Genomic DNA, 20,925 nt, shown 5'->3' with positions numbered 1-20,925 from the left:
ATAAATGGTTTCTTTGCCCACTTAAAAAGAGACCATTAATGTCAAAAAAATGGTTTCTTAACTCATGATTAAAAACCAAGTAAGAGAGAGAAATGGTTTCTTTACCCAAACCAAGTATTAGAGAAGTATGGTCTCTTTGATTTTTTTTATTATTTTTTTTTCCACCTGACCTGCTGCATTGTTGTACAATTACGTATGTGGCCATAATGAGTCGATTATGCGCATACTCGTGTTCCATGCAACAAAACACACATACCATCCTAATTTAAAAAGATACCATATACGGAGTATGTAAAATAAAGTGTACTCGTTTTTACAATTACTTGAAGCAAGTAATATTTTCTGTAAGAAATACAAAAATGATGACAATATTTTCTTAAAAAATTGCATAAAAAAATCAAACACTCATTGATCAACTTCAGTCCGATCTTCTTCCGCCTCTGCTTCCTTGCGTTTGAGAAAATAATGTAATCCACATTTTCCTAACCTACAAAAACATAATAATCATTTGAACTAAAAAAACAATACTAATGTTTGCCAAATAAAGAAGTTCGAGAACATTTATAAAGAATAGATGATACCAACTAGCTCACAACATAAAATGTAATTAGAAATGAGATAATTTCAGCGGAGTCATCTTTAAAGCAAGGTATTTGTTCAAAACCTTGTGTTAATGGTAGGATTAAATAGGCCAAGCAAACCATAACGTATTGAATAGCCTAATCCAACAACCTATTTGGATCTGAATAACGTAAATGTAATCGGAACACGGATTGACTCGTCATTGACGATTTTGGAATCACAAGTAACATTATGTACTTAGAAATAAAAAAAAACCATAGTAATCATGAATTGAGGGATCCGATCAAACCATGGTCTGTTTTTCACAATATAATTACGTGTACCAAACCATGGTCTGATGTTCAAGTTTGACATACGGAAGTCTTGTGACCTCTAGGCTTTAGCCATAATCTATTATCTGAAGTGTTTATCACACACAGCTTGAAGAAAAGAAACAAAAGTGCATCATCTAAAACAAGAGGCTGAGCAAATTGCCTCATAATCAAGATTTACCAAAATACGAAATCTCAGAAAAAAAAAAAACATAAAATATCAAACCTGGTAGCTAAATACTCCATAGCTAATTTTCTTTTGGCCGACTCAACAAACCCAATGGTATGATTTTTATCAAAGAATCAAATAACAACAATAATCTCTTCAACTCAACAACACAACCATAACAACCCAACAATATCCATCATTTATTGATAACAACGGTATTTACACACTTGCCTGCCCAACGAAACATGAAAAGAAAACCAGAAATTGACATATATGCAATATTCATGAAACAAAAACAAAAAGAGTAGAAACAGGCCAGCAGAGGAGTAAGTACCTTGGCATTCTCTACATGAGGCCAACACCAAAATTATTGAAGGCAATAGTTACTTGCATATGTTTCTCTCCCGCATATAAATGAATATGGCCTAACCTCATCACCTGTGACATTGTATCAAATAAAAGTCATTTATCTTTTTTTCTCACACCATGACATCAAAAAAGCCAATATAAACAGGATTTCAGTTAAAAACAACAACACTCTGACATGGTGCAGGTTGTTTTTATATTTCATTTTTTAGCGGGTAAATGGTTTGTATAGATCGGATTTTAGTTAAATAGGTTTGTCTTACATTATATTTTTATGGTCTGTGAGAGCTAACAACAATGATCTTCCTTTAATCAATTGAAAAGGTTGATTTCCCTCACAAGCCTACTGCACGAGTTGACAGCAGAGGGAAGAACGCTGCATATTTTCAGGACTACGGGTACAATTAAGTTTATACTGCTTTATACTGCAGCATTTTTACCGTTGGTAAGACTGAGACAACATCAAAGAAGAACATATATACCTGTAATCAAGCATTTTTAATTGATATGAACTTAAAGAAAAACACACCTCATTTATGTTTAGAGTGCTCACGACGACGCTTTCGATTTTCTTCAATCCAAATCCCCTCGTTATGGTCATTTCGTACATATATGGATGAGTCCTCAGCAATACGATCATCAATTTGCACTATCCTTATCGGAGATCTTGCCTCAAATTCAATATTATCATCGTAATGATCATAGTCGTCAATAGCATAACGAGGTTTCGGTGTTATAACTACAAACCATCTTTCTTTAGCTGGGTTGGACATATAAAAAACTTTTTTCGCCTGACTTGCTAGAATGAAAGGATCTTGTACATGACCACTTTTATCAAAGTTGACCAAAGTATATCCCAAATCATCAGTGTGAACACCAGTATTGTTGTCCGCCCATTTACATCCAAAAAGTGGTACTGTAAAACTTGAGTAATGCATCTCAAAAATTTCTTCAATGACTCCATAGTATTGCATCTTACTATACATTGGACGATTGTCTTTAGCGCTTGCAAAATGCATACCCATAGCTTCCAGAGTTACACCGCTATTTTGCGTAGTACTTTTTTCATCTTGGTCCCTTGTTGAAAACGTGCAACTATTAATGATGTACCTAGAATAGAAGGTAGCACTAAAATTTGGTCCGTAGGCTAAACTCTTCAGACGATCTGAAACAGATACCACTGATTCACGGAGCTCCCTCATCACTTCATCCTTGAACCAACTGATAAATGATTTGTTATGTGTAGTTGCTATTGCTTTTGCACTTGCTCTTCGATTGTGACATTTTAAGAAATCCAAGTGCCTTTGCACATATGGCACAACTTCATCCTCATTGAGAAGAATATAAGTGTGAGCCATGTGCCATTTTTCAAATGACAGATCAAGTTGTTTACGGCCTCTAATACCTTCTCCTTCTATTCTTTCACTATTTCGAGATATAGGAACCCCTATCACCTCGACATTTGTAAGATAATGATTACAATGTTCAACAGCAGATTCATATAGCAGTCGCTCCGCAATACAAGCTTCAGGCCGAAACAAGTTCTTAACATACCCTTTATATGTCTTCATTTGCCTTTCAAATGGATATTGATTTCTCAAATACACAGGACCACAAAATCGAACCTCTCTCACTAAGTGCACAGTCAAGTGAACCATTATATCAAAAAACGATGGAGGAAAGTACATCTCTAATTGACACAAAGTAACAATTAGATCACTCTCTAACGCATCCAAATCTTTCGGATTAATTACTTTTTCGAATATGGCATTGAAAAATAGGCACAATCTAGTAATGGCATAACGAACATTTTTGGGTAAAATAGAACGAATAGCCACCGGTAACAATTGTTGCATGAGAACATGACAATCATGAGATTTTAGACCCATGAGTTTCAAATTCTCCATTGAAACAAGACTACTAATGTTGGAAGAATAACCGTCAGGAACTTTTACCCTAGCCAAAGACTCACAAAACTCTTTCTTCTCTTTTTTGGATAGTGTGTAAGCAGCAGGAGGCAGATATTTACGATTTCCATTTTTAACAACATGAAGTTCACTTCTAATCCCCATATTCTTCAGGTCATCTCTAGCCTTTTCACCATCTTTTGTCTTCCCCGGAATATTCAAAAGTGTACCAATCACACTATCACACACATTCTTTTCAATGTGCATCACGTCCAAACAATGTCTTATAAACAAAAATCGCCAATATGGTAGAGACCAAAACACTGAGCATTTTTTATATCCTTGCTTTGGGAGGGTGGATTTATTTTTCTTTCCAAATTTGGTCTCAATGTCTTTGATTTTTTCAAATACCTCCTCACCTGTCAAGATCATTGGACGTCCTTTGAATACTTGTTCACCATTGAATGCCTTTTTTTGTTTACGATAATGATGATCCTCGGGTAGATATGCACGATATCCAGTATAAACCATTTTTCTCGACGAACTCAACCACTCTCCTTTCATACCATCATCACATACTGGACACGCCTTCTCCCCTTTCACTGTATACCCAGAAACATTACCATATGCTGGATAGTCTTGTATGGTGCAAAAAAGCATTGCCCTCAAGTTGAAAGTTTCATTTCGATAAGCATCAAACACGCTAACACCTTTTTCCCATAATAATTTGAGATCATCAATAAGAGGTTCCAAGTACACGTCAATATCATTTCCTGGTTGTTTTGGCCCAGAAATTAGCAAGGATAACATCATGTACTTTCTTTTCATACACAAAGAAGGCGGTAAGTTATAAGTAACTAAAATAACTGGCCAAGTACTGTAGGTACTACTAAGGGAACGAAATGGATTCATTCCATCTGTTGACAATGCCAAGCGTAGGTTGCGTTCTTCCTTACCAAACTCATAATATTTTCCATCAATAAACTTCCATTGTGGGGAATCAGCCGGGTGTCTAAGTAAGCCATCATCTTTTCGGCCGTTTTTATGCCATGTCAACCTTTCTGCATCTTCAGGATGCGAAAACAACCGTCTGAACCATGGTATAATTGGAAAATACCATAAAATCTTTGCTGGCACTCCATCCTTCTTCTTGTACCTTGACGCCTTGCATTTAGGACAATTTTGCAAAGGTTCATACTCCTTCCTAAATAGTATGCAGTCATTCGAACAAGCATGAATTTTTTCATATTGCAAGCCCATTGGGTACAATGACTTCTTTGCCTCATAAGTAGTACTTGGAAGGACATTATCCTCTGGTAACATATCTTTTAACACGTCAAGTAACAAACTAAAACTTTTATCCGTCCAACCATGTCCAGCCTTTATGTTGTATAACCTTAATATACTTGACAATTTTGTATATTTGCTGCCTACATACAAGGGCTTCTCAGAATCACTTAACAATGTCTCAAATGTTTCGGGATTGTCATTGAATTTATCTTGGGCTGAACGTAACATCTCATCTAACCTATCACCTTCATTAGTGTTATCAAATCCATTCTCATTATCTAAAAATGAACTGGTCGAAGTTTCTTCCTTATCTTCACCATGCCATATCCAACGAGTATATGTTTTATCAAACGCCCATTTATCCAAATGATTAAGTATTTCATCAACTCTCTTATACAAAAAATTATGGCACATGTAGCAAGGACAAGGTAACCTAGTATCTTCTCCTTTATTCTTACTAGCAAAACTAATAAACTCCAATACCCCGGCTTTGTATTTTGGGTCACCCGGTACTGTATTTGATATCCAACTTCGATCCATTTCTACACAAGTTCACAAAAAAAAAAAAAAAAAAAAAAATAACGTACAAACATATACGAGTAATTAATTAACAATATGTGGATTTCTACATAGAGTCCAAACTTAATGGTAGAACTGTTATGTAGTTCTCACCAAAATCAGGTCTAAAATTATTCGCAAGTCATATGTGCGTGCAAGAATATTGACCAAATTGGCCAGAACTTAGCATTTTGGTAGTGTGACAAAATATTGATAAATTAAGATAGTAGAATGCAAAGAACAAGATGTTAACAAGTATTTTTAAAAATGAGGTACACAGTAGGTAGTGTTTGATAAAATCCCCTTGTACAAACTCAGGTTTTTACAAATTCTTAAATTAAGGAGTTTTTGCTAAATTAGTTAATCACTTAATTGTATATTGTACATGGTAAACGGGTACATAGTAATCATTAGTTTAGAATGGTAGCTTCTTTACTTGAAGGAACTATATTCTGGTTTAATGATAAATGATTTACTCTGTAGTTTCCAACTCGAGGGCTAATTTTCAGAACCTTTTAAATCGGGAACTTCATAAATCTCTCAATTTAACATCATTCATATCTAAGAACATCATATAAACACAACAACAGTACAACACATTAACATAATCTTTTTCATACAAAATCCCCAATTATATATGAACCCTAATTTCAAAAGACACTAGCTTCCTTTAGATTTTTTTTTTGTTACGGTTTTACCCATATCAGTCAAAGGATATAAAATGTAACCAACAATTATAATTTCATATACAATTAGTTCAAATAGGATAAGAGAAACAAAATACCTCTTATGTCAGAGAGATTTCACCGGCGGAGAGCTGCGGCGTTGTCGTAGCAGGGCTTTGGCGTTGTCGTAGCAGGGCCTTGGTGCTGAGAGATTGTGACAAGGTTTAGATCTAAAGTGATGAAAGTTAAGATGAGAATTTTGGGTATAATTTCTGGAGTTCTAATTTATGGAGTTCTATCTTGTTTTACACAATCATTCTGGGTATTAATTTTACCTCCTTTTTTTTTTCTAAATAGAGTGGTTGAGATATTTACTTTGAGAGAGCAAGTGACTAGAATATATGCTGGAAGTTTTTTTAATTCTTATTTTAATATAAGAAACCATTTTTGCACTATAGTGGTTTCTTTGTTATTTGAAAGAGATCATTTTTCTTTATTGAATGGTTTCTTTGACCAAAGAAACCATATAAATACTTAGATGGTTACTTATTGATGATGCTTTTGCCCCATATTGTTGTAGTGAAAGCATTTTTTGTGCAACAATTAGGAGAATATCGATTTGATATTTGTTCCTAGGCCAAATTTGCTAGGACTAAAGGTTAATTCTAAATCTCTATTCTTTTTGTTTATGTAATTTCATTTATGACTAGCAATTTCAGATTTATAATTTCGTTATAATCCGAAATTCTTGATGAAGTATACTGATATTTTCTACCGCTAGTAGTTGAGTATTAATGTTATGGTTATGTTTGGCAGGAAATGATCGTTCTGCGAATGGGAGAATATGTTATGAGGGGCATATGAGTTAAGCTCGGGTGACAGGTAACCTTTGATCGAGTGGTAACTTACGTGATCAAGACTGACTAATTGGATGTGATTACGGGTCTATGATGTGTATAAATGTTTATGTGGGGTTCTGACCTCACAAGAAGTGGTATGGTGTGATAATTATAAAGCTGTTATCTGAATGTTCTGTAATATATGTTGGATACGGTAACCTATTGAAATGATGTTTAAAAAGGTAATAATTTGATTGATCTGGCATGAATAGTTAAAATCATATGTGTATTGATGATACTTGTTTATTCCGTGAAAATGTATGGATGATATGCATGAGATTCTTGTATGTTTATTCAGTATAATATGTTGTATTATGATCTAGTAAAACAGTTTTGAGTAAATTTTCTTGTCCGGAAAGTTATACCGAGTCAGTGTTTATGGGAATTGTATGTGGTTGTGATGTCCATCGATGTGGTTGTTTTGCCTCGGGTGGTGATCCGGGCACGGTACTTCGTGTTGTGATGCGGGTGTTTTCGCGCTGCGGTACGGCTATTGGTGGCGGTGTTGCGATGCCGTCACCGGTTGGGGTGGAGTAGGTGGGATGATTATGATACGAGTTCTCAAAAGTACATACCAGTCATACATAGATTGTTGTTTTGTTTGCTGCTGCTTCCTGAGAGTTTCAGTTTGTACAGATAAACAATTGTTTTGTTTATTCATGTTTCTTACCAGTTTCAGTTTGGGAATGAGGGTACAATATGATATAAAAGAGAGTTGGGTATGTTTTCATTGTTGTCATGGTATAGTGATATTCTGTTGGTGGGACACAGTTGTGAGAAGTTGTTATAGTAATTTTGATCTTGTTTTAAGATGAGGCATCAGTAGACATAGTCATGGTAAGTGATTTGTGGAACATGTGTTGTACTAATATGGACGCTGCAGGGGGTTCATAATCAGATTTTAGGACAGTGAGTGTAGGGTGTTTGGATTTAGTGTCATGTATGAGTTTCGCAGTGATGAAAGAAAAGAACTTGAGGATCTAGAATGAGTGTACGTAACAAGTGTGAATCGTGAGCTATGTTTTTGACGATAGGAGTTTATATAGTTTATATAGAGAGGTATGTCGTGTTGCGGTAATGTGGAAGAGTTGGAGTATTGGTTATGTTAAAGATTTTGTGGTATAGGTTAGGTGGTGTGCCGAGTGAATTGAGGTGGGAGAACTGTTTAAGTAAGAGAGACGTGGATATAGGAATGGTGAGTGTCTAGATTATAGGCGGTTATCTTTGACATGTCGTGGTGATGACGATAAGGAGAAGATATAGCTAAGGATTTAGTATTAGTGAGTTACGAGGACGTAACATTTGTTTTAAGAGGAGTAGGATACGATAAAAGAGAGTTTCATGGTTGTGCTTGTAGTAGTTCGGTGTTTAGGAATGGAAGAATACTTCGATAGTGTTAACAGTTGGATGATGATGTTTAGGAGTTTGAGAGTGTTGACAGTGGCATGATGATGTGTATGAGTGTGAGTAAACTTCAAAGACGAAGTTCCTTTTAAGGGTGGTAGAATGTAACATTCCGTTTGATGTCTATGAGTGCCTTGATATTGAATTTGCTAGTGGATGATATAGTATGGAGCTAGCAGCGTTTGTGGACGGTAGTTGGTAGTGTATGGAGTTAGTGTCGAGAGAGATATAATGGAGTTGATACGATATCATGAGCCATGTTGTGGAGGTAGGAATAGTTGATGGAGTTGGTGTTACGAGTTCATGTTTGGTAGGTTGAAGTTTTATTTTGAGTTCTTAGTTGCGTTGTTGTGTCTTGATCGAGTTAGTATGTTTGTTTGTTTTTGAGTATGGGTTGAACTTCGGGGACGAAGTTCCTTTTAAGGAGGGAAGACTATAATACTACGGTTTTCTATATCTATGGGTACTCTATCGAGTGGGGCTTACTCTGTCGAGTAAGTATGTTTTTATATGAAATAGTAGTTTGTCTGATGGGTACTCGATTGAGTATGTGTGGCACTCGATCGAGTAAGGGGCACTCGATCGAGTAAGTTACTTACTCGATCGAGTAAGTTACTTTTACGGGTTGTTTTGACGGGGTTTGATAGCAAGGTGAGAAAGATATATAAACTTAATCCGTCAGTTTCTTTTCACTTTTACACTTTTTCTAAACTTCACAAAAGAGAAAACAAGGTTACGTAGTTCTCCTCTCTCATATTGTTATCAAATCCTAAGGCTTGTGTCTTCATACTCCTGAGTTCTTTATACCGTTGAGACCGTCATATTATGGGTAAGATCCTTGTACCGTTTTTATGTTGATTCGTTGATTTTAGTTGAAACCCTAATTAGGTAATTTGGGGGTTTTGGGAGTATTGTGTTTATTAGATGGTGATTGTATGATTGTATGTTTGATAGGAGGTGATTTCATTGAAGAACGATTTTGATTAGCTGCTAGACCGTCTGTGGTGATTGCTTTTCCAGGTAGGGTTTCCCAACTTAGTATTAGTTACATAATGTGTGGTGATTATGCTGTAGTTAGTGATTGTTGGTTGATTCAGACGGTTGTGATTTCATATTGTTGGTTGATTCAGATGGTTGTGATTTCATATTGTTGATTGATTCAGACGGCTGTTGGTTTTGTATTGTGATTACTGTTTAATTGTCTGTGATCTTCGGGGTGCGTCCCTGGCTGAGTGGAGTCAATTGCGGGAGTGGCTTCACGCCCTTGATTCAACTTCTGTGGAACCCGCCACAGAAGGGATGTGCACTTTAATGAACATGGGTTTATCGCTCGATGGAGATGAGCGGGGCTTAGGTGGGAACGGCTCGGGTCCTCCACTAGTGGTGAGGAGTATCTGTTGCGATGGGTACTCTGGCAGGGCTACACACTTTAGTTTGTAGACAGTTTTGAGGTGATTGGAGATGGTGACTGGGATTGTGTGTGAGCTGTTTGTATGATTGTTTCAGTGTGGCTTTGATTGTGTAATTAGTACTGACCCCGTTTAAAGGTTTTAAAAATTGTGGTGATCCATTCGGGGATGGTGAGCAGTTATTGAGCAGGTATGTTATGACGCGTATGGGATAGCTAGGATGAGTCATCACGTTACAGTTAGAAATCTTCCGCTGTGTCAGACGATGTCTAGTAGTTTTGATAGTTTTATCAGTAGACTGTTTTGAGTACTTTGTATTTCAGTTTAACAGTTTTGGTTTTGTTTATGTAATCACTTTAAACTATATTGTTATTTAAATTATGTTTCTTCATTGTCATTTGGTTATCATTGCCTCGGGTAACCGAGATGGTGATGTTCTCATACCTTAAGTGGTCCTGGTAAGGCACTTGGAGTATGGGGGTGTCACAGTTACCCTATTGACTCCTCGGTAAGCCTACTATAAAGTCCATAGAGATAGATTCCCATTTCCACTCAGGTACCTCAAGAGACTGAATCTTACCTTGTGGTCGTTGTTGCTCTCCCTTAACTCTATGACATGTCAAACATCGAGCCACAAACTCAGCTGTTTCCTTCTTCATCCCAGGCCACCCAAAAGTCTTCTTTAAATCCATATACAACTTGTCACCACTCGGCTGTATTGAATACGGTGTGGAATGGGCCTCTATCATTATTATCTTTTTCAACTCCTCGTCATTAAGAACACACTATCTCCCATCAAACCGAACACTTATCTGTATGCATAGAGAACCGAGACACTGTCCCTTTCTCTACTCCAACTCTCCATTCCTCAATCTTAGGATCCAAAGCTTGCTTCCTGTGAATATCATCATATAAGTCCGGCTCCACTATCAAGTCCCCTCTAGCATCCCCTTTCTATATCCCATGTATCCCCATCTTCCCCACCTCATCTCTCAATCTCATCAAAGACATAGCTGTGCATAGAGAATGCACACTCTTCCTGCTCAATGCTCAGCAACAACGTTTGCCTTCCCTTCATGGTATATGATATCCATGTCATAGTCCCGTATCAGCTCCATCCACATCCTCTGTCTCATGTTCAGCTCTTTTTGAGTAAATATGTACATGAGACGCTTGTGATCTGAAAACACCTTAAAGGTCGCTCCGTGAAGATAGTGCCTCCAAATCTTGAGAGCAAACACAACCGCACCCAACTCTAGATCATGTGTCGGATAGTTCTCCTCATAAGGCTTCAATTTCCTAGAAGCATAGGCAATTACTTTTCCATTCTGCATCAACACACAACCTAAACCATTTTTTGAAGCATCTATATATACCTCAAAGTTCTCACACCCTTCAGGTAAAGCTAAGACTGGAGCTGTGGTCAAACGCTCCTTTAATGTTTGGAACGCCGTCTCACAACTTTCATCCCAATGAAACCTGTTCTCTTTCCTCATCAACGCTGTCATAGGTCTGGCGATCTTTGAAAAGTCTTTCACGAACCGACGATAGTACCCTGCCAAACCCAAAAAACTCCTGATCTCTGCCACATTCTTCGGTGATTCCTACTTAGACACTGCCTCTATATTTGTTGGATCCACATCTACACCATCCTTGGAAATCACATGCTCCAGAACGGCAACTTCCTCGAGCCAGAACTCAAACTAAGACAACTTTGTATACACCTGATTGTCACGCTAAGTCTGAAATACCAACCTCAAGTGCTCCTCATGCTCCTCCTTAGTCTTGTAATAGACTAAGATATCATCTATAAACACCACCACAAATCCATCCAAAAACTGACTGAAGACCCGGTTCATCAAATCCATAAACACTGCTGGTACATTAGACAACCCAAACGGCATCACCACGTACTCATAGTGACCATACCTTGATGTAAAAGCTGTCTTTGGTATGTCCTCATCCCGAATCTTCACGTGATGGTAACCCGACCTCAAATCAATCTTGGAAAAGACTACTGCCCCGTTCCATTGGTTAAACAGATCATCTATCCTTGGCAATGGATACTTATTCTTTACTGTAACCCTGTTCAGCTCTCTGTAGTCTATGCACAACCTCAAACTCCCATCTTTCTTCTTCACAAACAGAACTGGTGCTCCCCACGACGATACACTAGTTCTAATGTATCCCTTATCTATCAAATCATCCAGCTATTTCTTCAGCTCCTCCAACTCCTTAGGACCCATGCGGTATGGGGCCTTAGAGATTGGTCTCGTCCCTGGTTTCAGCTCCACACTGAAATCTATCTCCCTCTTTGGTGGTAAACCTGGTATCTCTTCTGGAAAAACATCTGGAAATTCTTCCACCACTGGTATCTGATCAACTGTCGAACTCACCTTACTATGGTCTTTTACATGGCATAGAATCAAAGGACACCCCTTCCTCAGATAAGACTTCAATGTCACCGCTACAATCACTTTGACTTTGGGTTTGACATCAAACCCGCGATAAGACACACTAACTCCCTTAGCACCTCTCAAAGAAACTCTTTTTTTGTGACAATCTATTCTAACCTTGTTCTTACCTAGCCAATCCATATCAACTATCATCTCAAAACCATCCATAGGAAACTCTAACAAATCCACTGGAAGGTCAACCTGCCTAACTTTCATAGACACACCCCTATACAACCTCCCACAAGATACAGACTCACCCGACGGTATAAAAACCTCATCTTTACAGACTAAAACTCTCTTATTCCCAAAAGCTTAGCATGACTCGATGATACAAAAGAGTGTGACACACCCGAATCAAACAAAACAAAGGTAAAAACACCATTAACAAGAAAAGTACCCGTGTTAACGTAAGCATCATCCTCAACAGCTTTCTTGTCCATCATGAATAACTTGCCACTAGTCTTCTGTCCACCTCCCTGGATAGTACTAGCAGAAGTAGACGGCTTAGCAGTCGACCCCTTGTTTTTGGTAGCTGCCGGTCTCTGATAACACTTACCGCCATTGCGGTCAGATCCCCCGTTGTTGTTACTCTGACCACCCTGATTGTTCCATGACCTAGCCGGCCTGTTGCTAGTATAACTCTGAGACGGACCCTGAGAGAAACTCCCTTGCGATGGCCTCTGAAATCCCATGCCCACAACACTGATGCACTCATGTCTCTAGTGGTCTATACCGCCATAGTTACAACAAGATACACCCCAGCTGCTACTACCACCACCACGGCCACGCCCATAGGAAGCTCCACCACTAAACCCCGATCCCGGTGAGTAAGCCCTCGATTTTTTATGGTTGCCCCTCTTGTAACTGGACTGACCACCACCCTCACTCTCAGCCTTCCTCTTCTCAGGACCTCTCTCCCTATTCTCTTTGGCCATTTCGACCAATCTCTCAGCTTTTTCCTCTCTCTCATACACTTCCTTAACATCTGTAAGGACCCAAACCAGTAGCTTTTCCATAAGCTTATAGGTCAAACCCTTCTCAAATCTCAATGTCAAGTTCTCCTGACTCAGTCCCATATCCTCTGCGTACCTAGACTTCTCATTAAACTTATGATAGTACTCAGCCACAGTCATCTTGTAACACCCTCTCATGCCAAGGTACCTTACCAAGGACTACCCTGGCATGAAAGACTATTACCATCTCGGTTGCCCGAGGTTAGTATATCAAAGTTAACAATCCAAAACACATTTATTAAAGTGTAACTAAGTTTAACGATTACATGTTCCCAAAATCAAAACCAACGTAACACTGTGAAAGTTAAACAACTAGAAATGAAAGCTAAGTCTCTTGACGGCGGAAGCTAGACTCGAGTGATGACTCCCCATGACTGCCCCATAGCTAACGAACTGCATCACCTGTCACAATCTGCTCACCATCCCCGAATGGATCACCACAGATTTTATAAAACAACAACGGGGTCAGTTACTGAATAATAAAAACAAGACAAGTACAATAGGCAACATGCTGATCATCCTCCTCCTCCGGTCTCCCGATCTCACACAGTAACCGACTACAAACCAAAGTGTGTAGCCCTGCCAGATTACCCATCGCAACAGGTAATCCTTGCTGCCAGTGGGGGACCGCAGCCAATCCCTACCTAAGCCCCGCTCATCAACGAGCGATATCCCTCTCCCTTAATGTGCACATCTCCTCCCGTGGCGGGTTCCACGGAGGGCGAACTAGGGTGTGAAGCCACTCCCGGAAGTGACTCCACCACAATCATCACAACACCAACACTATCACCACACCAACACCTCACCAACACTCCAAAAATGATAAGCAGACAAACAATCGTACCCAAAACAACATAATCTCAAATCAATTAAACAGGAGCCGAGTAGGGAAACCCTACCTTTTCGCAATCCAAGCACACACAAGCAATCAATTATGATCCTTCACATATCCATCACCTACATAACATAATTATTGATAATTACCACCTACTCAATCAATTAATTAATCATGCACATAACCTAGACTCATCATAACTTAATAGGAATATCAACTTAAAGAACAAACACGACTTTTCCTGATTTTCCAGCACATGACAGACTCGGTATAAAATGCATAACTAATTCCCGAAAAATCGAATCGATGCAAGGCCAATTGGATTGGAACCCCATGAGTCTTAGCTACAAATCATATATAACGTATTTTTTTCAAATTCCAAATTTATCAAGGGTTTTCAGGCTGATTTCCAAAAGCTAACAGAATCCGTCGCATAAAAAGTATTGATTCATAAAACGAGTTTAAACATTATTTTTCAGAAATTCCAAATCCTATTGTCATATAGACTCTACAAAGATGATGTATGAAAAAGCCCCAATACTGAATCGACATTTAAATTAGGGATTCAAATCATTTTCCACAACCAAATCAGATTCGCGGACTTTTCAGCGACATGTTCATAAATAAATCACCTAGGACAAACCATAAAGAATTTGACTACTAAATTTTATATGCATAAACTAGACTTCAAATAAACAGGGCTCTCTTTTCAAACATTTTTAAGACAAAGGATTTAAAATAGTATAAACAATCGAATGAAATCGACTTACAAACAGGGAATTCGAATTAGGTTGAAATCGGTGAGAAATCTTCAATCAAATGAAAGGCTCGTCCATCTCTTCTTTCTCTCTTTCTCTCTATGTTTAGAAATGAGTTTTGGAAAAGCTAAAATGATTTTAGAAAAGTCTTAACAGTTATAAAAAAAAAACCCTTGGCTAAAACATAAAATAAACCGTCTAACTCGCTGAACCGGTTTACTCGGTCAAGTGCACTCGGCCGAGTAACATACTCGACCGAGTACTCCAACTAAAATACTGAGTATTACAGTCTTCCCTCCTTAAAAAGAACTTCGTCCCCGAAGTTTGCACCAACTACAACCAACGACACCTAACATCACATATAATTAACAGAATATAACTCATACTCATAATATAACTCATATGCATAACTAGTAAAATCCATGCTAACTCATATAGACTTGAGTAAACTCGGGTTGTCACATTTTATCCCCCATAAAAGAAGGTTACGTCCCCGTAACCTAACTCATATAAAACCACACAAGCCACGCGATATCACGGTCCTTCCATACAAATACAATTCATAATAAAACATATAAACAACATATGCAACTATACAATTCTAAATAAAACATATAAACAGCATATACAACTATAGTTCGACCACACACGGAAGCTATCATTCAATATAATAAACATGTTACAGCATTGTTTGAAGTAGTAATTACTAATGGAAATCCAAATAACCACATAGAAAAACATATCATCACATTACATCTCCCTAAAAACAAACTTCGTCTCGAAGTTTCTTATTCATCTCATATACCTACAGACCCCGGGGTTTTGTGATGCAACACCAACGTCTTTTACGATATAACAAACCACAATCCACCATATAAGGTCAATATTTGTGCTTATCTGTCATATTTAACCTGTTCCTAGGAGATTGTAAATCATCAAATCATGTCACATTTCAGTAACAACTCGTGAAGCCCTAATGCAAGCCAAAGCTCACTTAGCCAACTAATACCAAAAGGACGAGACCAAATCACTGTTTATGCACATATACTCGAACAATAAACACATGCAATAACACAACCTTTAATTACATATCAATGTTATACTAGTTAAAATAACCGAACATGCTTGACTTAATTATTATGTTACTAATCATGCTTTCCGACAGAGTTACCAATTTCATCGCAACTATCAAGAATGCACAAGGGATGCAAACAACAAAAGGCATCTTATCGTTACTCATGCTTATTACTTTCATTAAGCTGTACATACATAGTATAAGTTGCTAATTCTCGCTATTACGCACAAATTTGTATCCACATTAGTACTACTTGGCAAATAAATTAAAATATGCACATGAATCAATTATACATGTATAACCCGTAATTCCACATCATGCTCAAACTCGGTACCCACACATGTTCGAATTATTACTACACACTTGTTTATAAGCACAATACATACTAGGAAAATCATCCTTTGCATTGTGATTAATTACTTGTTCTAGGTCAACTCATGTGGATCACAAAATAAATAAATAAAGTGCACACTTCAACACCAATATATTACCATCAATTAACTATCATTCAGCTGCTCACGTCATCACATAAACCATCTATTTGCACCGTCAACCATATATTGTCATATCACTAGACATGCTGGACTAATCTTATACAAATGAATCACTTAATACTTCCGTTTCAACATATTAGCTTCTTATTTGTATGTTTACCCCAATTTACCTGATAATTACTAACACCATTAACTCATCGTATATTATTCATGGACTATTATACGAATTACCTTATTCTACAACAATTCATTCAACACCTATTGTGTTCTATCCCATATTCATGCCGATAATATAATAATCAACCATGTAACATATTTGACTCAACTAGACTCGTTAGCTTAGGTAATCACACTTGTTACTATCTATAATAAGTGCAACAATCAATCCACTTAATCAACCTAGCTATCATTCATGTTCATGCTATTTGCAGACATCGTTATGTAATAAGTGGCATATAAGACACGACACCCACAATCTTTCAATGTCATCACTTATTCCACATAGGCTTATAGGTTCAGCTACTTCTCATGTCACCTAAACATGTTGCCAAAACATAGAAACTAAGACTTCAAAATTCATAGGGTAAACTTTATTAGAAACTTGTCATCAAACACACATTCACAGGCACTATAAAGCATGCTATAACTTCCAGAATCACCAATAAATAACAACTTAACGAATACATGAGTTTTTATAATTTTTAGAAAATACAGAGAGTCACGGAATGGGGTGAGTTAGAATTAGGTCCAAAGCACAAATAATCAATTAATAAGGATTTTCCCAATCCGACAGGTCAAAACAGATTGTTATCAACAATTTGTCACGTTTCAAGGTCAACTTGCAAAATTCATAATTCATTAATAACATATACATATCAGGTGAGGTTTATCAATTTGGAAATGTCTACGAGTCTACTAATTAGGAGAGTTGGAATCACTCAAAAATCATGTACACATATCAAATGCTAAATTTTCCAAATTGGTTGGTCGTAATTAGCACGGTGCAGTAACATTCTGACCACTACTCACTAAAATATTTGTTTTTCTTTATCTGTAACTTGTATAGGCATGAAACAAGCGGCAAATGAAAGCTAACACACGAGACTAACACATATAAAAATTTAGTTAACATATCTTAAACACGTATAAAATTGCAGCCAAAACAATTAAGAGGCAGAATCTGAGAAATAAACCATCTTTCAATCTTTATTCCTTGCAATTCTTTATGCTACTTTACTTGTCTTCCCCAAGTACTTAACCAAGCATTTATCAAAAACAAAGTAAGAAACTTAACATCACGTAGTACAATTGGTCATAAGATTCGGTCACATAACAAACTCAATCGAGTACATGACGTACTCTACCGAGTACAGGACACTCGGTCGAGTAGTGAGACTACTCGCCCGAGTTCACGACTCTAGAAGCTGAACAGGATTATCACAGAAAGATTGCTTGGCCGAATATGGGTTACTCGGTCGAGTATGAAACATACTCGCCCGAGTAAGGCCTACTCAGTCGAGTATCGGCACAGTTCTCAGCAACGTCCAATTTTCGTAAAACATTCATATCTCACTCGTTACTTGGTCATTTTGGGCGTGTGACCTATCGTTAGAATCGTAAGAGGACAAGCTATCACCTCCAATTGGAATTACAGTAATTTCATTTCTAGAACTCGACTTTTGATAGTTTTAAGACAGCTCTTCCATAATTGGTTTTTATTCAAATCATTTTTTTCTTAACACAACAACTTGAACATGAATGAGGCAAACAATAAGAACTCAATACTTCTAAAAACCAGTACATAGGTGAACTTTTATCATACCCATATGTAAATTAAACACAACATTCATATATATAGACGCATGACCTTAAGCACATGCTACTACCAACAAACCAAACATTAACATCATCATGATCATATAGACATACCCCACATCACATTACATATACTCCAATCACTTCTATTCAACCCAAAAATATACTTCATCCAATATATACTTAAAGGTACAAGTATAACACAAATTACTTTCTCACTTCATCCAACAACTTCACAAAAATCACAACTACAATTACAGCACACATGACTTTAAACACACAACGGTTCCCAAGACTCCCCCATGTGACCGGCTCGAGATCGTAAGGGACTCAATGCGACTTCGGGACGTCTCCCAAGTCTTTGTGGTAGCTCCAAACAACTCTCCCCAGGTTCATTTTATTTAGACTCCCTAAGTTTATTTGGTTCATTAGTTTTAGGTGCCGGAATCGTCGCTCTGATACCACTTTGTAACACCCCCTCATACCAATGTACCTTACCAAGGACTACCCTAGCATGAGAGACTATTACCATCTCGGTTGCCCGAGGTTAGTATATAAAAGTTAACAATCCAAAACACATTTATTAAAGTGTAACTAAGTTTAACGACTACATGTTCCCAAAATCAAAACCAAAGTAACACTGTGAAAGCTAAACAACTAGAAATGAAAGCTAAGCGTCTTGACGGCGGAAGCTAGACTCGAGTGATGACTCCCTATGACTGCCCCATAGCTAAAGAACTGCATCACCTGTCACAATCTGCTCATCATCCCCGAATGGATCACCACAGATTTTACAAAACAAAAACGGGGTCAGTTACTGAATAATCAAAGCAAGACAAGTACAATAGGCAACCAGCTGATCATCATCCTCCTCCGGTCTCCCGATCTCACACAGTAACCGACTACACACCGAAGTGTGTAGCCCTGCCAGATTACCCATTGCAACAGGTAATCCTCGCTGCCAGTGGGGGACCGCAGACAATCCCCACCTAAGCCTCGCTCATCAACGATCGATATCCCTGTCCCTTAATGTGCACATCCCCTCCCATGGCGGGTTCCACGGAGGGCGAACTAGGGTGTGAAGTCACTCCCGCAAGTGACTCGACCACAATCATCACAACACCAACACCGCACCAACACTCCAACAATGATCAGCAGACAAACAATCGTGCGCAAAACAACATAATCTCAAATCAATTAAACAGGAGCTGAGTAGGGAAACCCTACCTTTTCGAATCCAAGCACACACAAGCAATCAATTATGATCTTTCACATATCCATCACCTACATAACATAATTATCTATAATTACCACCTACTCAATCAATTAATCAATCATGCACATAACCTAGACTCATCATAACTTAATAGGAATATCAACTTAAAGAACAAACAAGACTCTTCCTGATTTTCCAGCATATGACAGACTCGGTATAAAATCCATAACTTAATAGGAATATCAACTTAAAGAAAATCGACTCGATGCAAGGACAATTGTATTGGAACCCCATGCGTCTTATCTATAAATCATATCTAACGTATTTTTCTCAAATTCCAAACTTATCAAGGGTTTTCAGACTTATTTCCAAAAGCTGATAGAATCTGTCGCATAAAAAGTATTGATTCCTAAAACGAGTTTAAAGCATTATTTTTCAGAAATTCTAAATCCTATTGTCATCTAGACTCTACAAAGATGATGTATTAAAAACCCCCAAAACTGAATCGATATTTAAATTTGGGTTTCAAATCATTTTCCACAACCAAATCAGATTCGCGGACTTTTCAGCGACATGTTCATAAATAAATCACCTAGGACAAAGCATAAATAATTTGACTACTAAATTTGATATGCATAAACTAGACATCAAATAACCAGGACTCTATTTTCAAACTTTTTTGATGAAGAAGGCATTAAAATAGTAACAATTGAATGAAATCGACTTACAAACAGGGAAATCGAATTAGGTTGAAATCGGTGAGAAATCTTCAATCAAATGAAAGGCTCGTCCATCTCTTCTTTCTCTCCCTCTCTATATGTTTAGAAATGAGTTTTAGAAAAGCTAAAATGATTTTAGAAAAGACTTAACAGTTATAAACAAAAACCTTGGCTGAAACATAAAATAAATCGTCTAACTCGCTGAACCGTTTTACTCGGTCAAGTACACTCGGCCGAGTAACACACACTCGACCGAGTACTCCAACTAAAACACGGAGTATTACACATCTCCGGAGTCATTTTGAAATCATCAAGCTCCTCTCTCAGCTTACTACGGACATGCTCAGGTACAAACTCTCGGCGCATAGCTATCTTAAACTCACTCCAAGGTATAGCTGACTTCCCCTGCCTCACATACAAGTCGAGAGCACTCTCCCTTAGCTTATCCCACCATTCTTCAGCCGCATCTCTCAAGTCGAACGCAACTTGTTCCACTTTGAAGTCCTCGGGACAGTGAACCACATTGACGATATTCTCCATCTTTTTATGCCAATTGTCAAGCAAAATTGGCGCACCTGTACCCATATATTCCTTTGGGTTGAAACGAGCTATGTTAATGCTCATCTTAGCAAAATCTACCCAGGCGTCCTTGTCCTTCCCAAACTTCTTTAAGGCCTCAGTGAGCGCATCCTGATGCTCAAGCATCTTAGCAACCTCATTAACACTCATAAACTCAGCTTTAGCATACAAGGCGGATCTCTTTGGCGGCATCTTTAAGCTCTATAAGAGAAGAGGCAAAGATAAACACACATCCCACAACTTAAACATGTGTGTAACCTGTGCAGACCACACTCGACGAGCTCTCGACCCACTCGATCGAGTTGCCCACTTACTCGATCGAGTGCCTCGACTCCAGAACCTGGCCAAAAAGCATCACATAACCCACTCGATCGAGCCCCTCACTTACTCGATCGAGTAACCCTC

The 20,925-nt window shown here is 37.9% G+C and overlaps 1 protein-coding gene across 1 annotated transcript; it reads right to left on the bottom strand.

Annotated features, from left to right (window-relative positions):
* Positions 1 to 1,958: 1,958 nt before the first annotated feature.
* On the bottom strand, positions 1,959 to 20,712 carry LOC141620521 (uncharacterized). Its single transcript, XM_074437369.1, has 3 exons — positions 20,281 to 20,712; positions 12,573 to 12,696; positions 1,959 to 5,167 (listed from the first exon to the last, which is right to left on the bottom strand). The coding sequence occupies exons 1-3, from the start codon at positions 20,710 to 20,712 to the stop codon at positions 1,959 to 1,961; spliced, it is 3,765 nt and encodes a 1,254-aa protein (XP_074293470.1).
* Between the last annotated feature and the right edge of the window lie 213 nt (positions 20,713 to 20,925).

This window comes from Silene latifolia, chromosome X (assembly GCF_048544455.1).
Source record: "Silene latifolia isolate original U9 population chromosome X, ASM4854445v1, whole genome shotgun sequence".
Classification (NCBI taxonomy): Eukaryota; Viridiplantae; Streptophyta; class Magnoliopsida; order Caryophyllales; family Caryophyllaceae; genus Silene; species Silene latifolia.
Note: the sequence above shows the minus strand (reverse complement) of the source record. Positions and strands in the feature narration are given on the sequence as shown.